Genomic DNA, 13,156 nt, shown 5'->3' with positions numbered 1-13,156 from the left:
TTACCCTGAATCCCAGCGATCACTGTGCACACCCAAAGCTGAGCGACGTGGCCTTGCGTACTTCCGGATTTCACGTTACTTATGACATTTATACTTTATAAACAAATAAACAACAACAACAATGGTAATAATAGTAATTATTTTTTTTACACGAGTAACGGTTAATCGTCACTTTTTTTTTTTTTTTTGTTTTTTTTTTTTTGTTTAATACGCAAGCAATAAAAAAGAAATTCGGAAAAGTTTGTTGCTCACGGTGCACGTGTTATCATTTGTGAGTACATGTATCTCCGTAAATGTTATCGATCTACAACTTGTATCGAATGGGTCGGATAACTATGTATAAATAAGTATACGTATGATCGTACAAAGGAAAAAAAGTAAAAAAGATGCGAAGAAAAGTTGTGGATGGGTCTCGGAACGACATGGTTTTTTTTTGCTTTGTTTTTTTTTTATCATTGGCTACATTTTGGCACGTTGAATGATGCGTGGAGTGAGTCCGAAGCTCGGAACATCCCGGCCGAGCTGCCGATCGGTAGGCATACCTCACAGCGAGTCGAAGTTTGATTCCCTGTCGGTGCTTGTCTGCGAAAAAATAAATAAAAAAGACGGGTGTACACGAAGAAATTTGCGATCATGAAATAAAACGTGACTTTTTTTTTATAATAATAATACTTTTACTTAAATCATTAAAAAAATACTGTGACTACGAAGGAGCTTCCGGCAAAAAATAAAAAATGTTAGAAATCGCTGGAAAAAAAACTTTTTTAAATATTTTTTCCAGGCGTATTTTCAAGAAAAAAAAAAAAAAATCATTTGATTCCACAATTTTAACATAGACTCTTATGGGGTGTTGGTAATTAAATTAGATCCAATCTACTATTTAAATAAATCAAAACTTTAATTAATAATAAATAGTCTGTAAAAAAAAGGATAAACGAGTAAAAAAAATCACGCGAGAAAAATCTTCAAAGAAATAAAATTTAATAAGTGACCCCTACATAAAAGCATATGTTAAATTGTGGGCGTAAATGATTTTTTTGTCCCCAAAAACATACGTATAATTTTTTCTCAGCGTCACTCACCCTATCCGGATGGTAGAGCGGGGCGTGTTGGGCTGGCAGCCGTAGCGTGCTCCCAAGCTCGCGCTCGGCCATGGTGTGCCCCTCGCTCGCGCTGTCGGGCACGAGTTTACTGGCCGTCTGGACGCTCGTCTCGGCGCACGACCTCGCCAGACTCGAGCTCGCCAACTCCACCAGCTCGAGCCGCAGGTGCTGCTGCTTCGTCGAGGCCTGCACGCTCGTCTCGGCGCACGAACGCACCAGGCTCGCCGTAGTCTCCTCGGGCGCGCTCTCTGCCCCACCGAGCGTCGACTCGGCGTCCAGTCCCCTCCTAACCTGCGCCGACACCTGCAATCATTTTTTTTTTTTTTTTTTTTACAACAACGATCGACCACGTATATGTAATCGTGCTTTTTGTTACGTGTGTGTACCTGAAAGCCCGCGCTAACGAGGGCCCCGCCCCCGGCGTAGGAGCCCTGCTGGTGCACCTTGTCCTCGGGCCCGGTAAGCCCAGCCTCCAGGTACTCCATCAATTTGTGCTCCTCCATGGCGAACGAGGGCCGGTAGTTCGCGGGGCCGGCCGGCTGGCCGCTCGACCGGTACTTTGCCCGGGGTATCATGACCGTGAGAGACCTATCCCGCTGCTCGCCTCCCCCCGACGCCGGACAGACTTTGGTCACCAGCATCGCTGCCGAAACAACCCCGAAATCAAAGATTATCGCCCAACTCGGAGTATACATGTATTATATCTTGGCAAGAGAAAGGTATTATACCTGGAGCGATGACGGGAGCCGGCTTCTTGGTGGGGCGCCTCGGTTTGCCCGACCTGGTTGGCTGGGGTTGTTGCTTCTTGCAGAGGGCGGGTGGTACGGGGGCGAGCATCTGCGGCGGCGGGGGCAGTACGTGCGGCACATGGTGGGGAATGGCGAGCTCCGCGAGGCTGCCCTCGCTGCTCGTGTCACCCGCGTTGCCCGGGATCATGGCCCTTCGGTCGGCCGAGGCGCGCCTCGTGATCCGCCTGGCTCTCCTCGGGCTCCTCAGGCAGGCCAAGCACAGGCACACCGACAATCCCCCGAGCACGCCCACCGCCAGCAGGGTGCTCACTATCAGGTAGGCTGCCGATCGTCAGTTTATTCACACGGTTAAACAGTCATAAACGGCGGTTGGAAGGGAGAAGCCGGGGATGTCATGTTATATGTATATGATGTACCTTTCAAGTTGACTTGGCAGTATTTGCCGCTGTGCCAGGGGAAGCACTCGCACGCGTCCTGCCCGTGGGTATTGGTCACGCAGTGGCCCCTGTTGTTGCACTGGGCGCAGCCGATGGGCGCCTGTGAGCACAGCCTGCCCGGGTAGGCCGGGTTCTCCGAGAGATCGGCCCAGCCCTCCTTGCACGAGCACTGGTAGGTGCCCCGCAGATTGAAGCACGCCGCGTGTTGGGAACAGTCGTGGTAGGGACCCCCCACCGAGCTGCACTCGTCGAAATCCGAGGCCTCTATCTGAAAGCGCCGACGTTGATCACACAAATTCCATGTATACTCGAGATCGGTGGATGGAGAGTGGACCTACCTGGGAGTGGTCGGTCGAGGCGAAGACTTCGGTGCCCCCTAGACTGTAGTTGCCCATGATGAGGTACTTGCGGATGACGCTCTTCAGGGTAGCCTCGTCCGTGTTGGAGCTGAATTGGACGTTGAAGAAAACTCGGATCGGCTTTGGCAGGAATTTGACGATGTTCAGGCCCCGATAGGCGTCGCGCAGGTCACTCTGCATCAGCGTGCGGTCCAGGGCTTCCTTGACCGGCTGGGCGGCGCGCTTGAAGGCCACGGATTCGGTGTCGTTCATCGAGGCCTCGTAGACGAAACGATCCCGCCCGAGCCTGTCCAGTCCAAGGCCCACGGTGAAAGTGTACGTCGCTGCAAATCATCATTGTGAACACACGTATACATGCACATATGCGATTGATTAAATATGTTTAACTTACGTTTGCACGGGCGCTCGGGGAATAGTCGCGCGAAGCCCGGCCTGCAGACGCAGAGGGTCTCGCCGTTCGTTTCGGCGCACACTTCGGACTTGGAGGCCTTGCACTCGGGGACGCACTGGATATGTGGAGGTCTCAGTGGGACCGAAGGGGCTCCCAGTATGCCACCCGAGAGCACGCGGTGGATCTCGTTGCCGCTCGTGTTCTGCTCGTCCCGGGAGACCACCTCCTCCACCTCCTCCTCCTCTTCTCCGTACTCGGCTTCGACCTTCAAAGTACGCGACGTGTCACCACATTGCTCATGGGGAAGAGTTTTATAGTTGGCACCTACCTCTTCGGCTCCCTCGGTCGGTGGCTTCTGGTCGCTCATCACCACGAATATCGACTCGTTGTCGTTGCTGTTTTCGTAAGTAGGGCCCCGGCTGACTGGCTGAAGGATCGTCGAGGTGATGGTCGAAATCACGCTTGTCGGATGCACCAGGGTTTCCGTCACCGTTTCAACTTGCAACGTTGTCAGGGTGCGCGTTATCAGGAGAGTCCGCGTGGTCGGTGGCGAGCCCAGTACCGACGTCTCGGTTCTCGTCACCGTCATCGTCTCGTAATGCGTCACCTGCGAATCGAACAATACTTTTAACCTTTTTTTTATTTTTTTTCATCCGTATGCATGTATATTTTTTAGCTACCTCCTGCGGCTTGGTCTTTGCTCTTTCGTTCGTCGAGTTTTGTATGAACTCGTGCACCACCGTGCCGATGATCTCCATCATCTTGGATGCCGATTCCTTGAACTTTGAGTCGTTGGTCCTACGCGAACCCCCACTTTTCACGCTTACGTCGACGATCGAACTCTCAACTGGTTTCGGTCTGCCGACATCCGAGGTCTTCAAAACCCTCACCGGCGCAGTTCTCAGCTTGGTTCTCCTGACGCTGCTACCGTTACCAGTTCCAGTAGAGGTTCTTCTGCCACTGCTGATACTGCTGCTCTCAACTTCGATGGTTAGCAGTTCCGTCGGTTCGATCATCGTGGTGGTAGCAACAGATACTTCAGAGCTCGGTTCGAGCACTACCACGGAATCGCGCAAGTCGCTCCTTGAACCGACTGTCTCGGATGATGTGGACCTGGTCGGGGAAATGGTGTTTGAGTGATGCTTCGAGTTTTGCGGTTCGTCGAGCTGCTGGTTGGCCAATGTCGAGCTTGATGCTCTCAAAGAGCTCGTGGGTTTTATGGAAATTCTGAAATCGATCGATTGAATGCTTAATAAAGGCTATACACGACAAAAGCACTTTCACACAAACTTACCTCTGTTTCGTTTCGAAAGGTCGAATGGTGTAGGTACTCGTGAGATCGGGTTTTTTAATGTCGATCGTTTTGATGAACAGAGGCACATCCACGGTCCCGTGAACTATCGGTATTTTAGATTCCACGTGATGTGCGACGGGTACGCGGGACGTGGTGAATTCCGTGCCGATTTGTATGGATCCGGACACGGCCACTCCCGGCCTAATGGTCGCTATTTCTATGGTTTGTCGATTTGTCTCTGCATCTCGAAGAGGTGGCACCATATCCTGGCAAAACAAACGCAGACATTCATAACGGTCATCGATCGAATTTCAAGAGAATAATAGTTGTAAGCGTATACCTGTGACAGGATATCGGCCAAGTACGGTCGGATGACTGATGCCTTCAAACTAGGTGGAACCATATTTGTACTCGGCAAAGGAAGCGTCGCGTTAGGTTCCTTCAAAGGAACGTAAATAGGCGGTGGTTTGAGTCCTGAAACGTTTGCCGTCGGTTTGGACAAGTTGACCACCGGTGAGGTTGGGGCTGTTGTCGTTATGTCGATCGGAGGTGGCGACAGTCCAAGCACGTCGGTCGGTAGAGGTGGTGGTTTTAGCCTGTTACTTATTTGTCCGGCTGTTTGAGTTGTCAACTTGTGCACTCGCTCCGACGAGAATGAGGTATCCGCCGTTGAATCAGCTTCGATGTTTTTTTCGTCGTTTATTTCGCCCTCGTAACTTGCGAAGTTGGTTTGGAAAGCGGTATCGAGGGCTTCCGTTCGATCGGTCGTTTTTTCATACTTGTTCATGCTACCTATACTGGGAGGTCGTTCGGTCTGCGTTTTACTCACATTTTCCTCACCCTTTGAATCTATGGGCAAGGAAAATTGTATCGAGGGAGTTTTGTGCTTTGGAATGTTACTATTTTTGTTGTTGTTGTTTTGTCTGTGTGCACCGACAGTCGAAATAACCACCGATTCCGCTGGTAGTTGGAATTTCGATTTAGTCACGATTTGAGGATTACGAGATATGGGAATGTCCTTGTGCAAATGTGTGCCAAACTCGTAAGTGATACCATCTTGACCTGGATTTTTTTTCTCGTTCAATTTGAACGCCACGTGATTAGCGTCCACTTTGTCTCGGCCGTATTGGTTGCCAAGACTTTCCTTTTGAGATCCAACCTTTGATAAATCCATTATACTATCCGTGGATGGCTTGGAAAATGGTCGGCTGTGGCCGTTTAGCTCGGAAAGCGAAATTTTTCCATGCGGCTTTGAATTATTCGTTTCGTCCAAGTTTGCGGATTCTTTTTCCTCATTCTTACCACTGTGGTCAGCTGCGTGATTATATTCATCAAAGTCATTTGCCGTGGAATTCTGGTTTCCAGCATCGTGACTGTCGTGATAAGTCGAGTCCTTTGATTTGTTCGAAGAATCATAGCTATCTTTTTTCGGATCAACGATGAAAGTCTGCGAGTCATGTTTGTCCTGCGACTCTGATATTATTTTAATGTCCTCCGAAGCATCAACAACGGAATCATAATTTTCATTGTTGGCAGATGGATGATTTTTATTTTCCGAATCAACTCTTGAGTGGTAATCGTTGGCCGCGTAATTTCCACCGACTTGCATTGTGTTGTTCTTCGTATTTTGTAGATAAAATGAATTTTCGTAATTCCCGTGGTTAAATATCTTATCCTTGCTGGGTCCCGTCTAGAATGGGAAAAAAAAAATCATTAAATTTCTTAGCGACTGTTCTGTATTTCTTATTGACGATTTATTTAAAACAAAGCGAGTAAAAAAATGTCTTAATATTGGGTGTATTTTCCAAGATATATTCTAGTCCGACTCACCTGCAGAGTATAAGTATCCGATGAATATATCTGATGTGGCAAGTCTGCGAAAGGAGGTGACGTTGGCGGCAACCTTACGGGCTTGTTATTAAACTCATTTTGATAAATATTGGAGGTTGTAACGTATGCGTGACCGAGCTGTGGCTGTCTAACCGGTTGCAGACCAAGAGGTCGTAAGGGCCTACCGTAAGAATGTCCTGGTGGTTGTTGAGGCCTTATTGGATACCGAGGCTTCAATGTCGGTCTTGATCGGCGCAATTGAGGAATTTGTAATGGTTTCTTTTCGTTTTTTCCATTGATGTCAAAGCTCGGCGAACCACCAATATTCAACGAGTGCCGATACGAGTGATCAGTCAAGGATGGCACTTCGGTTCTTCGCGGGGGCGTCGATGATTTTTGTGGAACATAGCCTTTCGCACGCTCCGTCGATGCAGCATCGGATAGCAATGGGTTCTGGTAATTTTGCAAAGGAATAGCCGGACGAGGCTGATTTTTCAAACCAATACCATCCACGCCCTGATGAACGAGTATTTCGGAATGAACGTGGCCTTGACCGGACGACGTCAAATCCAAATCGTCGTAGTATTTGTTTGGCTCTTTTGCATCGGGTTTGGACGAATCACCAAGTTTCTTATTGTTGTTGAAATTTTGAATAAATGTTATTTGTGATGCCTGACTGCTGGGAGCTATGAAAGTTGAACTTGGGGTCAACTTATAATTGAGAATTGGCGCTGATGGTGGGGTCATGTAGTCTGCAATATTCGCGTCGTTTTTCGAGTACTGAGAAATATGTTCCACCTAAAAGTAAATAGTTATATGAAAAATCGGTACAATTTATGATTTTTTAATTTGATCGGTGTATGAAATATCATACCTTATCGATTCCTATAAACCCAGGGCCAACTTCCGGTTCGGGGTAGGGCGAAGGATCGTCAAAGTACTGTCCGCTTATGTGCGGCTCGTTGGTATCTCCAAAGATCAGAGCTTGAGTACCTCCTTGAGGTATGACGACGTTGGCCACTTGACTAGGCTGTATGTTAACTAGAAGGGGCTGGCCCGTCGATCTGTCTATGACATGAGGCACTTGGTGAACGATAGGCTCTGGTACGCGCGATTTTATAAACGAATTTTTAATATTGGTGGAGCCGTGACTTTTCGTGTGCACAAATTCCTTTTGAAAATTGGCAACTCTGTTCTTGTCCCCGTCCAAAATATTGGGCAACGCGACACGAGGATCCTTTTGACTCCACGGGAATCTGTTGCTTTTATCGACATTGCGAATATTGGAATCGATCGTGCTTATTCTCGACGATATCGAAGGAGGCGTAAGTAGTGGATCGTTTTCTAAAATATCTTGTTTCGAGCTAATTTTTTTCGGCAGAAAACCCAAAACCGTCTGTTGCTGTTGGTGTTGCCGATTATGGTGGTTATGGTGATAATTTTTGACAGGTTGAACTTTTATGTGCTCCTCGTAAATTTGATGAGCTGGAATCAGCTCCAAATGTTGGGCACCTTTTTGAATTTTTACTACACCCTTCGGATAATCCTTCTCGACAGACTCGGAAATCGGGTGAGTAGGTACGTTAGGCACCGATACCGGTGGAGGCTTCATACCGATATTTTTATCATCGTTTAAAAAAGTTTGCGGTGGTCTAGGACCCATTTTTCCGGGCTTGCCGATAATAACGTCACTGTTGGCCGTTATCACTTCTCCCGGGGATATTGGTATTCCATCTGCCAAGCTTGAAGTTACTTTGTGCCTAGTTTCAAGCAGGTTGTTGTTGTTCGCTACCTGTTGGGCTGAAAAATTAAAATACTGTTGACAATTTTCTCTAAAGTAAATAACACATGATAAAAAAAAATTGCAGTTTCTATTACTGTATTACCAATATTTTGGCTTTCCGCAGTTTCAATGTCACCATCAACAAATTCTCCAACAGGTATGTAGATGGGTGATCTTTGCGTTGTTGTTGTCGTTAAGGAAGATTCAGTTACCGATTCTGTGTCGTTTCTACGAGCAGCTGAGGCCTTGCCTTGAAGTAAACCAGCCATTGCAGTTATAACTGGACCCAAGGCTGTCAAACTGTTTATACCCAAAGAGCCGAGGCTCAACAAATTGCTCACTTGCGAGGGCTTTTTGTTCAGAGGAGCATCCGTAGTATCTTTATTTGCTCCTTCCTAATAAAATAAAATTTTTTTTTTATCAGTCCATCTCATTGTTCCATGTAATATACATTCATTGAATATTCAATATACCTCACTGTACGAATTATCCGGCTCGACTGGTGGTGAGGTAGAATCGTTGCTTTCCGATCCCACAGAATCAGGCACCGACGACGCGGAAGAATTTTCATTCGCGTCTATTTTGTCGTTGATCGTTGTTGGAGCTGCATCGGCTGAACTTGTCGCCGTTGGACTTATCGATTCTTCATCGTCAAAAAAAATAATTGTCGATCCCGTGACGACGTTTTTCAACGAATCGGAATGATGAGAAGTTGTAAGTAACGCGTTCATATATCCGGCATCCAACAAACTCGGAGCAATAGATTCTGTTATTATGTTCTCTACTACTTGCGTACGCGACGAGATAGTTGTTGCAGTTTCTCCATCTGCCCCTGCCTTTAATACGATTCAATTTTAAATACTCATTTTATGTAGCACATAGATTCAATATCACCCTAATCGTTACATCACAAAAGAATGCACTAAAACAATTGATCAAACAACAATAGTACCTGCAGAAGCGTAGTGAAATACGTAAATGTAGTCAAGAAGGTTTTCGTTGCGAAAATTTGTATTGGCTCTGGCGTAGCACTCACGGAAGTTGGCAATGTGCTAGTTTTTTTAACAGGCGCTTTTTCATACACGATGTCGGATGAAGTCGCAATGTTGGTTTTGATGACAGTGCTGTCCTTTTCCAGATACGTATTGTAATAAGTATAGGTAACATAATAAGTTTTAGCTACGTCTGTGATCGACGTGACAGCGTCATCCGTTGCTGTTTTAGGTGGCGTCGTCACACTTGTAGGTCGCGACGGCTGAGCAGATTGTGTAATTATCAACTAAAACAAACATCAAGATATTTTAAAAAATAATTTGGATGAAAATTGACATTTTCGCGTTAAATGTATTTGCATTACTTGAGTGATTATATCGTTGGCCGTTTCTATTTTCGTTTTGCCATCTTCCAAGTAAGTTTTCTCGAGGAATCTTGTACTCAAATACGTATTTGTCTCGGGTCTTTGAGTCTCGGACGGCTCAATGATCATATCGAGATAATATTGCGGAGCAGTAACTGTATTTGCAATCACTCTTGTGCTGCTTCCCAATGCATGGTTTTCGTCCGGATGATCGGTGTTCAATGTTAAATAAGTATACGTGGTTTTGAAAATTTCCGTCTGCAATGTTGGCGACGCTTCGAGTATCACGGATGCAGCTTCAGGAACTGGTTTTCTATGCCTTTCTTCGGTTGCCGTGTTAGCAATCACCTATTGAAAATTAAGTGTATGTCACGTCTCAAATCCAGTGGTTCAATTTGTGCAAAAAAGCTACGGTTTTTGCATGTATGGCACGATCGTTGCACAATACGAAAAAAAAATTTTGTATTATCATGTTTAAGTTTTCGAATGATAATAAGTAAATGCAATTATTAATGAAAACAAAAAAAATGAGAAAATTCCGGTAAAACTTAGATAATTCTTTCAAAACTGTTAAATTGCACAAGTTGATTCATTTATAGGCAGTTAGAGGCATATTAGCCGATACTTGACTTCATTCTTTTGAAAACTATTTACTGAGTTACCTGTTGATCAGTGGATACGATTGTCGTTCCATCGCGTGTAATGGTATTGAGATAGGTGAAAGTTGTAGTGCAAGTTTTTGTGACAAATTCGTTTGGCTTGTCTTGTGGTAAAAGCATTAAAACTGCTTCCGAGAGTGTCAGGGTGGGCTGTGAATTTGAATTTTCCCATCTGTAGGCAGGTGTAGTGCCAGCGACAATGACCTCGACTCCATTAGACATCACTCTCGTGGCAAGATTGAACCTTCGTCCCTCATCTTCTCCTTCGTTGTTACTAACTAAATGCCCTGCTGCTTTGAAATATCGTTATATATTATTGAATTAAATTATTCGATATTCTAAATTTGTTTGAAACATTTACAAAACAATACGGATATGACAACATAGAGTTATAAATAAAAAAAATTTTTTTTTATCTAATCTCAAATTTTTCAACACTCTTACTAAATATACACAGAAATATCCATGCATCAATTTATTAATAACATTTGTAATTCAATTATGATATAATTTTTATTTACAATCGATATAATGATTCGACATGATATTAATTTAGAGTTTACCTAACATCTGATTGAAGATGTTATGCACTATAAAGAAAATCAGCAATTTTAGTTGGAAAAATATTTGCAATAAAAATATTTACACAAGATAATTAATAGAATGCAATATGTATATGTATTTACATGTTATACAATGAGAAATAATTTTTACAAATTACGTAAAAGTTTTCAATTTTGTACACGTAAGAAGCCAAAAACCATTTATGAAAATTAAACGTATTTCAACGAGTTCAGAAGGACTTAAAGTTTCGGTTAGAAAGATACTTACCTAAGGAAGAACTAAATACAACTGAAGATGAAGACTGTGTAGGAGACACAGTTACCGTTACAGGAATAGTTACTGTCAAAGTTGTTACCCTCGGTCTCACTGTCGTAGACGATGTTACTTCGGTTTCTTGACCGTTGAATTTAGTCACAACATACGTGTAAGTACGTAATCGTGTAGATGTTACAACTTGTTCGGAATAAACTATGCTAGTCAGAAGTGCGGGAGTTAATTGGTGAGAATCTACAGTTGATGAGATTTTTTCATCCTCCTCAACTTTTGATGGAATTATTGGTAAAAAATCAGGTCGAGATAACGACAGGTATACGTCATCTGCTAATCCAGCTTCAATATCTTCAGGCGTTAACGATGGAGTAGATGTATTTATTAATACGCTTGAAGTAGATGACTGCGTTGTTGTCCCAATCGTCTCCTCGTGTTTTAACGATATTTTCGTTTCCAAAGGTATGACTGTTGGTATTGAATTTTCATTCAATGGTACTGTACCATTCACGGAATTAGTGTGCGTTTTATTTAATGTTGCACTTTGCATGATATTTGTCATGGACGTTACAATAGGAGTAACTTTTAAATTATCTTCGTTTGCAGTATTCGGTTTTTCTGTAATTCTTTTGACATTTTGCACATGTGAGCTTGTAGTACTATTAATTAGATTGGAATTGTCCGTGTGTTGATTTTTGATTGCGTTCCTATCATTATTATAGAACTCGTTATTTTTTATAGTTTGAGTTTCATTTTCCAGTATTTGATTTTCGAGTGGAGTCATTAATTTTTTATTGACTGGATTTGTAGTTGTTTCGGTAACACTGGTTAAATCAGTGGTTAACACATCCATCTCCTTTTCCATTTCTAGTAAACTCGGAGTGGTCTCACTTTGGTCTTCCATTCTTTGCTCACTCGAGTCGTAATTTTCTAACTCATTTGGAGTGGTATTGAATTCGTAGGTAAAATTATTTATGTTATGATTTGTGCTAGATTCTTCGTCGCTTGCAGGTAAAAAGAAATTATCAGTTATAATAATTGGGTCATAAGCATTAGTACTTTTTTGGTGGATTTCAAAGTTCTCGTATGTTTCAAACGAAGAAGAAATTAATGAATTATGGTCGATAAACTGCGATCCTTGTAATAGTGGAGTAGGCAAAACGTTACTGTCACTGTCATCATATTCTTCACTTTCTTCGATGACAGGAGCTGTGTAAAATCCCGTTGTGATAATAGCCACCGTTGACGTCGGTTCAGGAATGGGTCTTACATTAACTAGTTTCTTGCGTGTTATCCTTTCTCTGAGATTGGACGAAGCCGTTTTGGTAGGTTTTATTCTTCTTCTACGAGTAACTGTGACCTTGTGAGCGTTTGTTTTAATTAGAAAATCATTTGGAACACTATTGGTGATGTTATAATTTATCGCATCACTTAAATCGATACTCCTGATTCTTGTTCGAATTATGGTTTTTCGTCTCTTTGAGGAAAATGTAGACTCAAGCGGTTGATCAGGCTCTGAATTTGTATGTGAAATTAGAGGGCGTCGTCTTACAACTGTATAAGCATGTCCCTTTGGAGTTCGCGTTCTCGTAATCGGTACCCTAATACGCACTCTCTTCCTACTGACATTGTCATTTACCACCGAATAATCATCGAATCCTTGTTTTTCATCGTCACGAATATGAGAATTTCTACTGGCATCAAAATAAGTTTCACTTGGATCCCAGGAAATTTCACCTGAAAGGCCATTTATATTTTTTTCTTGTTTTCGTTTGCTCTTTTTCGTTTGTTTTTTTTTTTTTTTCATTTCTTGTTCCTTGCTACCATCGCACAATACTCATATTTTATGATTCTATTTTCTTAATAAACAATTAAATCTTTGGAACCATTTTCAGCGTGTGGGCGCGCGTGCGACTCTTTCCGAAAGTGTTAGTTGGATACTTCAGGAAAGGAAATTCGGTGAGGGACAAGTAAACTAAATAAAAAAAAAAAAAAAAAAAATAGATTAAACAACAAAATTTACTAAATTATCTTAGTTATCATAAATATTTTTAAGTGTATCCGTTTTGTTAGATTATTCTGTGTATTATTGTTTAAGACTAGCACCTAAATTCTATGACTTGTTCGATACAATTAAAATAATTTTAAAGCAATAAAAAAAAAGAAAAATAATAAAAATTAAAAAAAAAAACTAATGACGAATGGAAAACAAATTTGAAAAATTTTATTTTCATACTTATAAACTAAAAAATAAAAAGTCTTAATGGACTTGTTGTTTTGTATCTATCATTAGGGTTATTTACTTCAATTAAAAATGAAAGATTTGCAATTGTATATAATAAAAACGTTTAAAACTCTTTTCA

At 42.8% G+C, this 13,156-nt stretch overlaps 1 protein-coding gene across 1 annotated transcript; it reads right to left on the bottom strand.

Annotated features, from left to right (window-relative positions):
* Positions 1–543: 543 nt before the first annotated feature.
* LOC149373436 (uncharacterized) lies at positions 544–12,634 on the bottom strand. Its single transcript, XM_089596330.1, has 20 exons — positions 12,631–12,634; positions 10,766–12,530; positions 9,966–10,236; positions 9,304–9,651; positions 8,899–9,225; positions 8,420–8,782; positions 8,050–8,341; positions 7,038–7,963; positions 6,164–6,961; positions 4,674–6,023; positions 4,334–4,599; positions 3,720–4,266; positions 3,368–3,646; positions 3,040–3,304; positions 2,624–2,971; positions 2,269–2,553; positions 1,832–2,173; positions 1,490–1,728; positions 1,083–1,406; positions 544–582 (listed from the first exon to the last, which is right to left on the bottom strand). The coding sequence occupies exons 1-20, from the start codon at positions 12,632–12,634 to the stop codon at positions 544–546; spliced, it is 9,378 nt and encodes a 3,125-aa protein (XP_089452456.1).
* Positions 12,635–13,156: the final 522 nt, after the last annotated feature.

This window comes from Copidosoma floridanum, unplaced genomic scaffold (genome assembly GCF_036245765.1).
Source record: "Copidosoma floridanum isolate Cflo_tuat_1 unplaced genomic scaffold, Cflo_Japanese_pri ptg000030l, whole genome shotgun sequence".
NCBI classification, from domain to species: domain Eukaryota; kingdom Metazoa; phylum Arthropoda; class Insecta; order Hymenoptera; family Encyrtidae; genus Copidosoma; species Copidosoma floridanum.
Note: the sequence above shows the minus strand (reverse complement) of the source record. Positions and strands in the feature narration are given on the sequence as shown.

Bases quoted from the DNA above. Each gene is read 5' to 3' on its own strand.
- LOC149373436 (XM_089596330.1), bottom strand. The intron at 10,237-10,765 runs GTCCTTCTGAAC...GCATTTAGTTAG, and splicing joins CTTTCTAACCGAAACTTTAA to TAACAACGAAGGAGAAGATG. The intron at 2,174-2,268 runs GTACATCATATA...GACGATCGGCAG, and splicing joins CTGCCAAGTCAACTTGAAAG to CCTACCTGATAGTGAGCACC.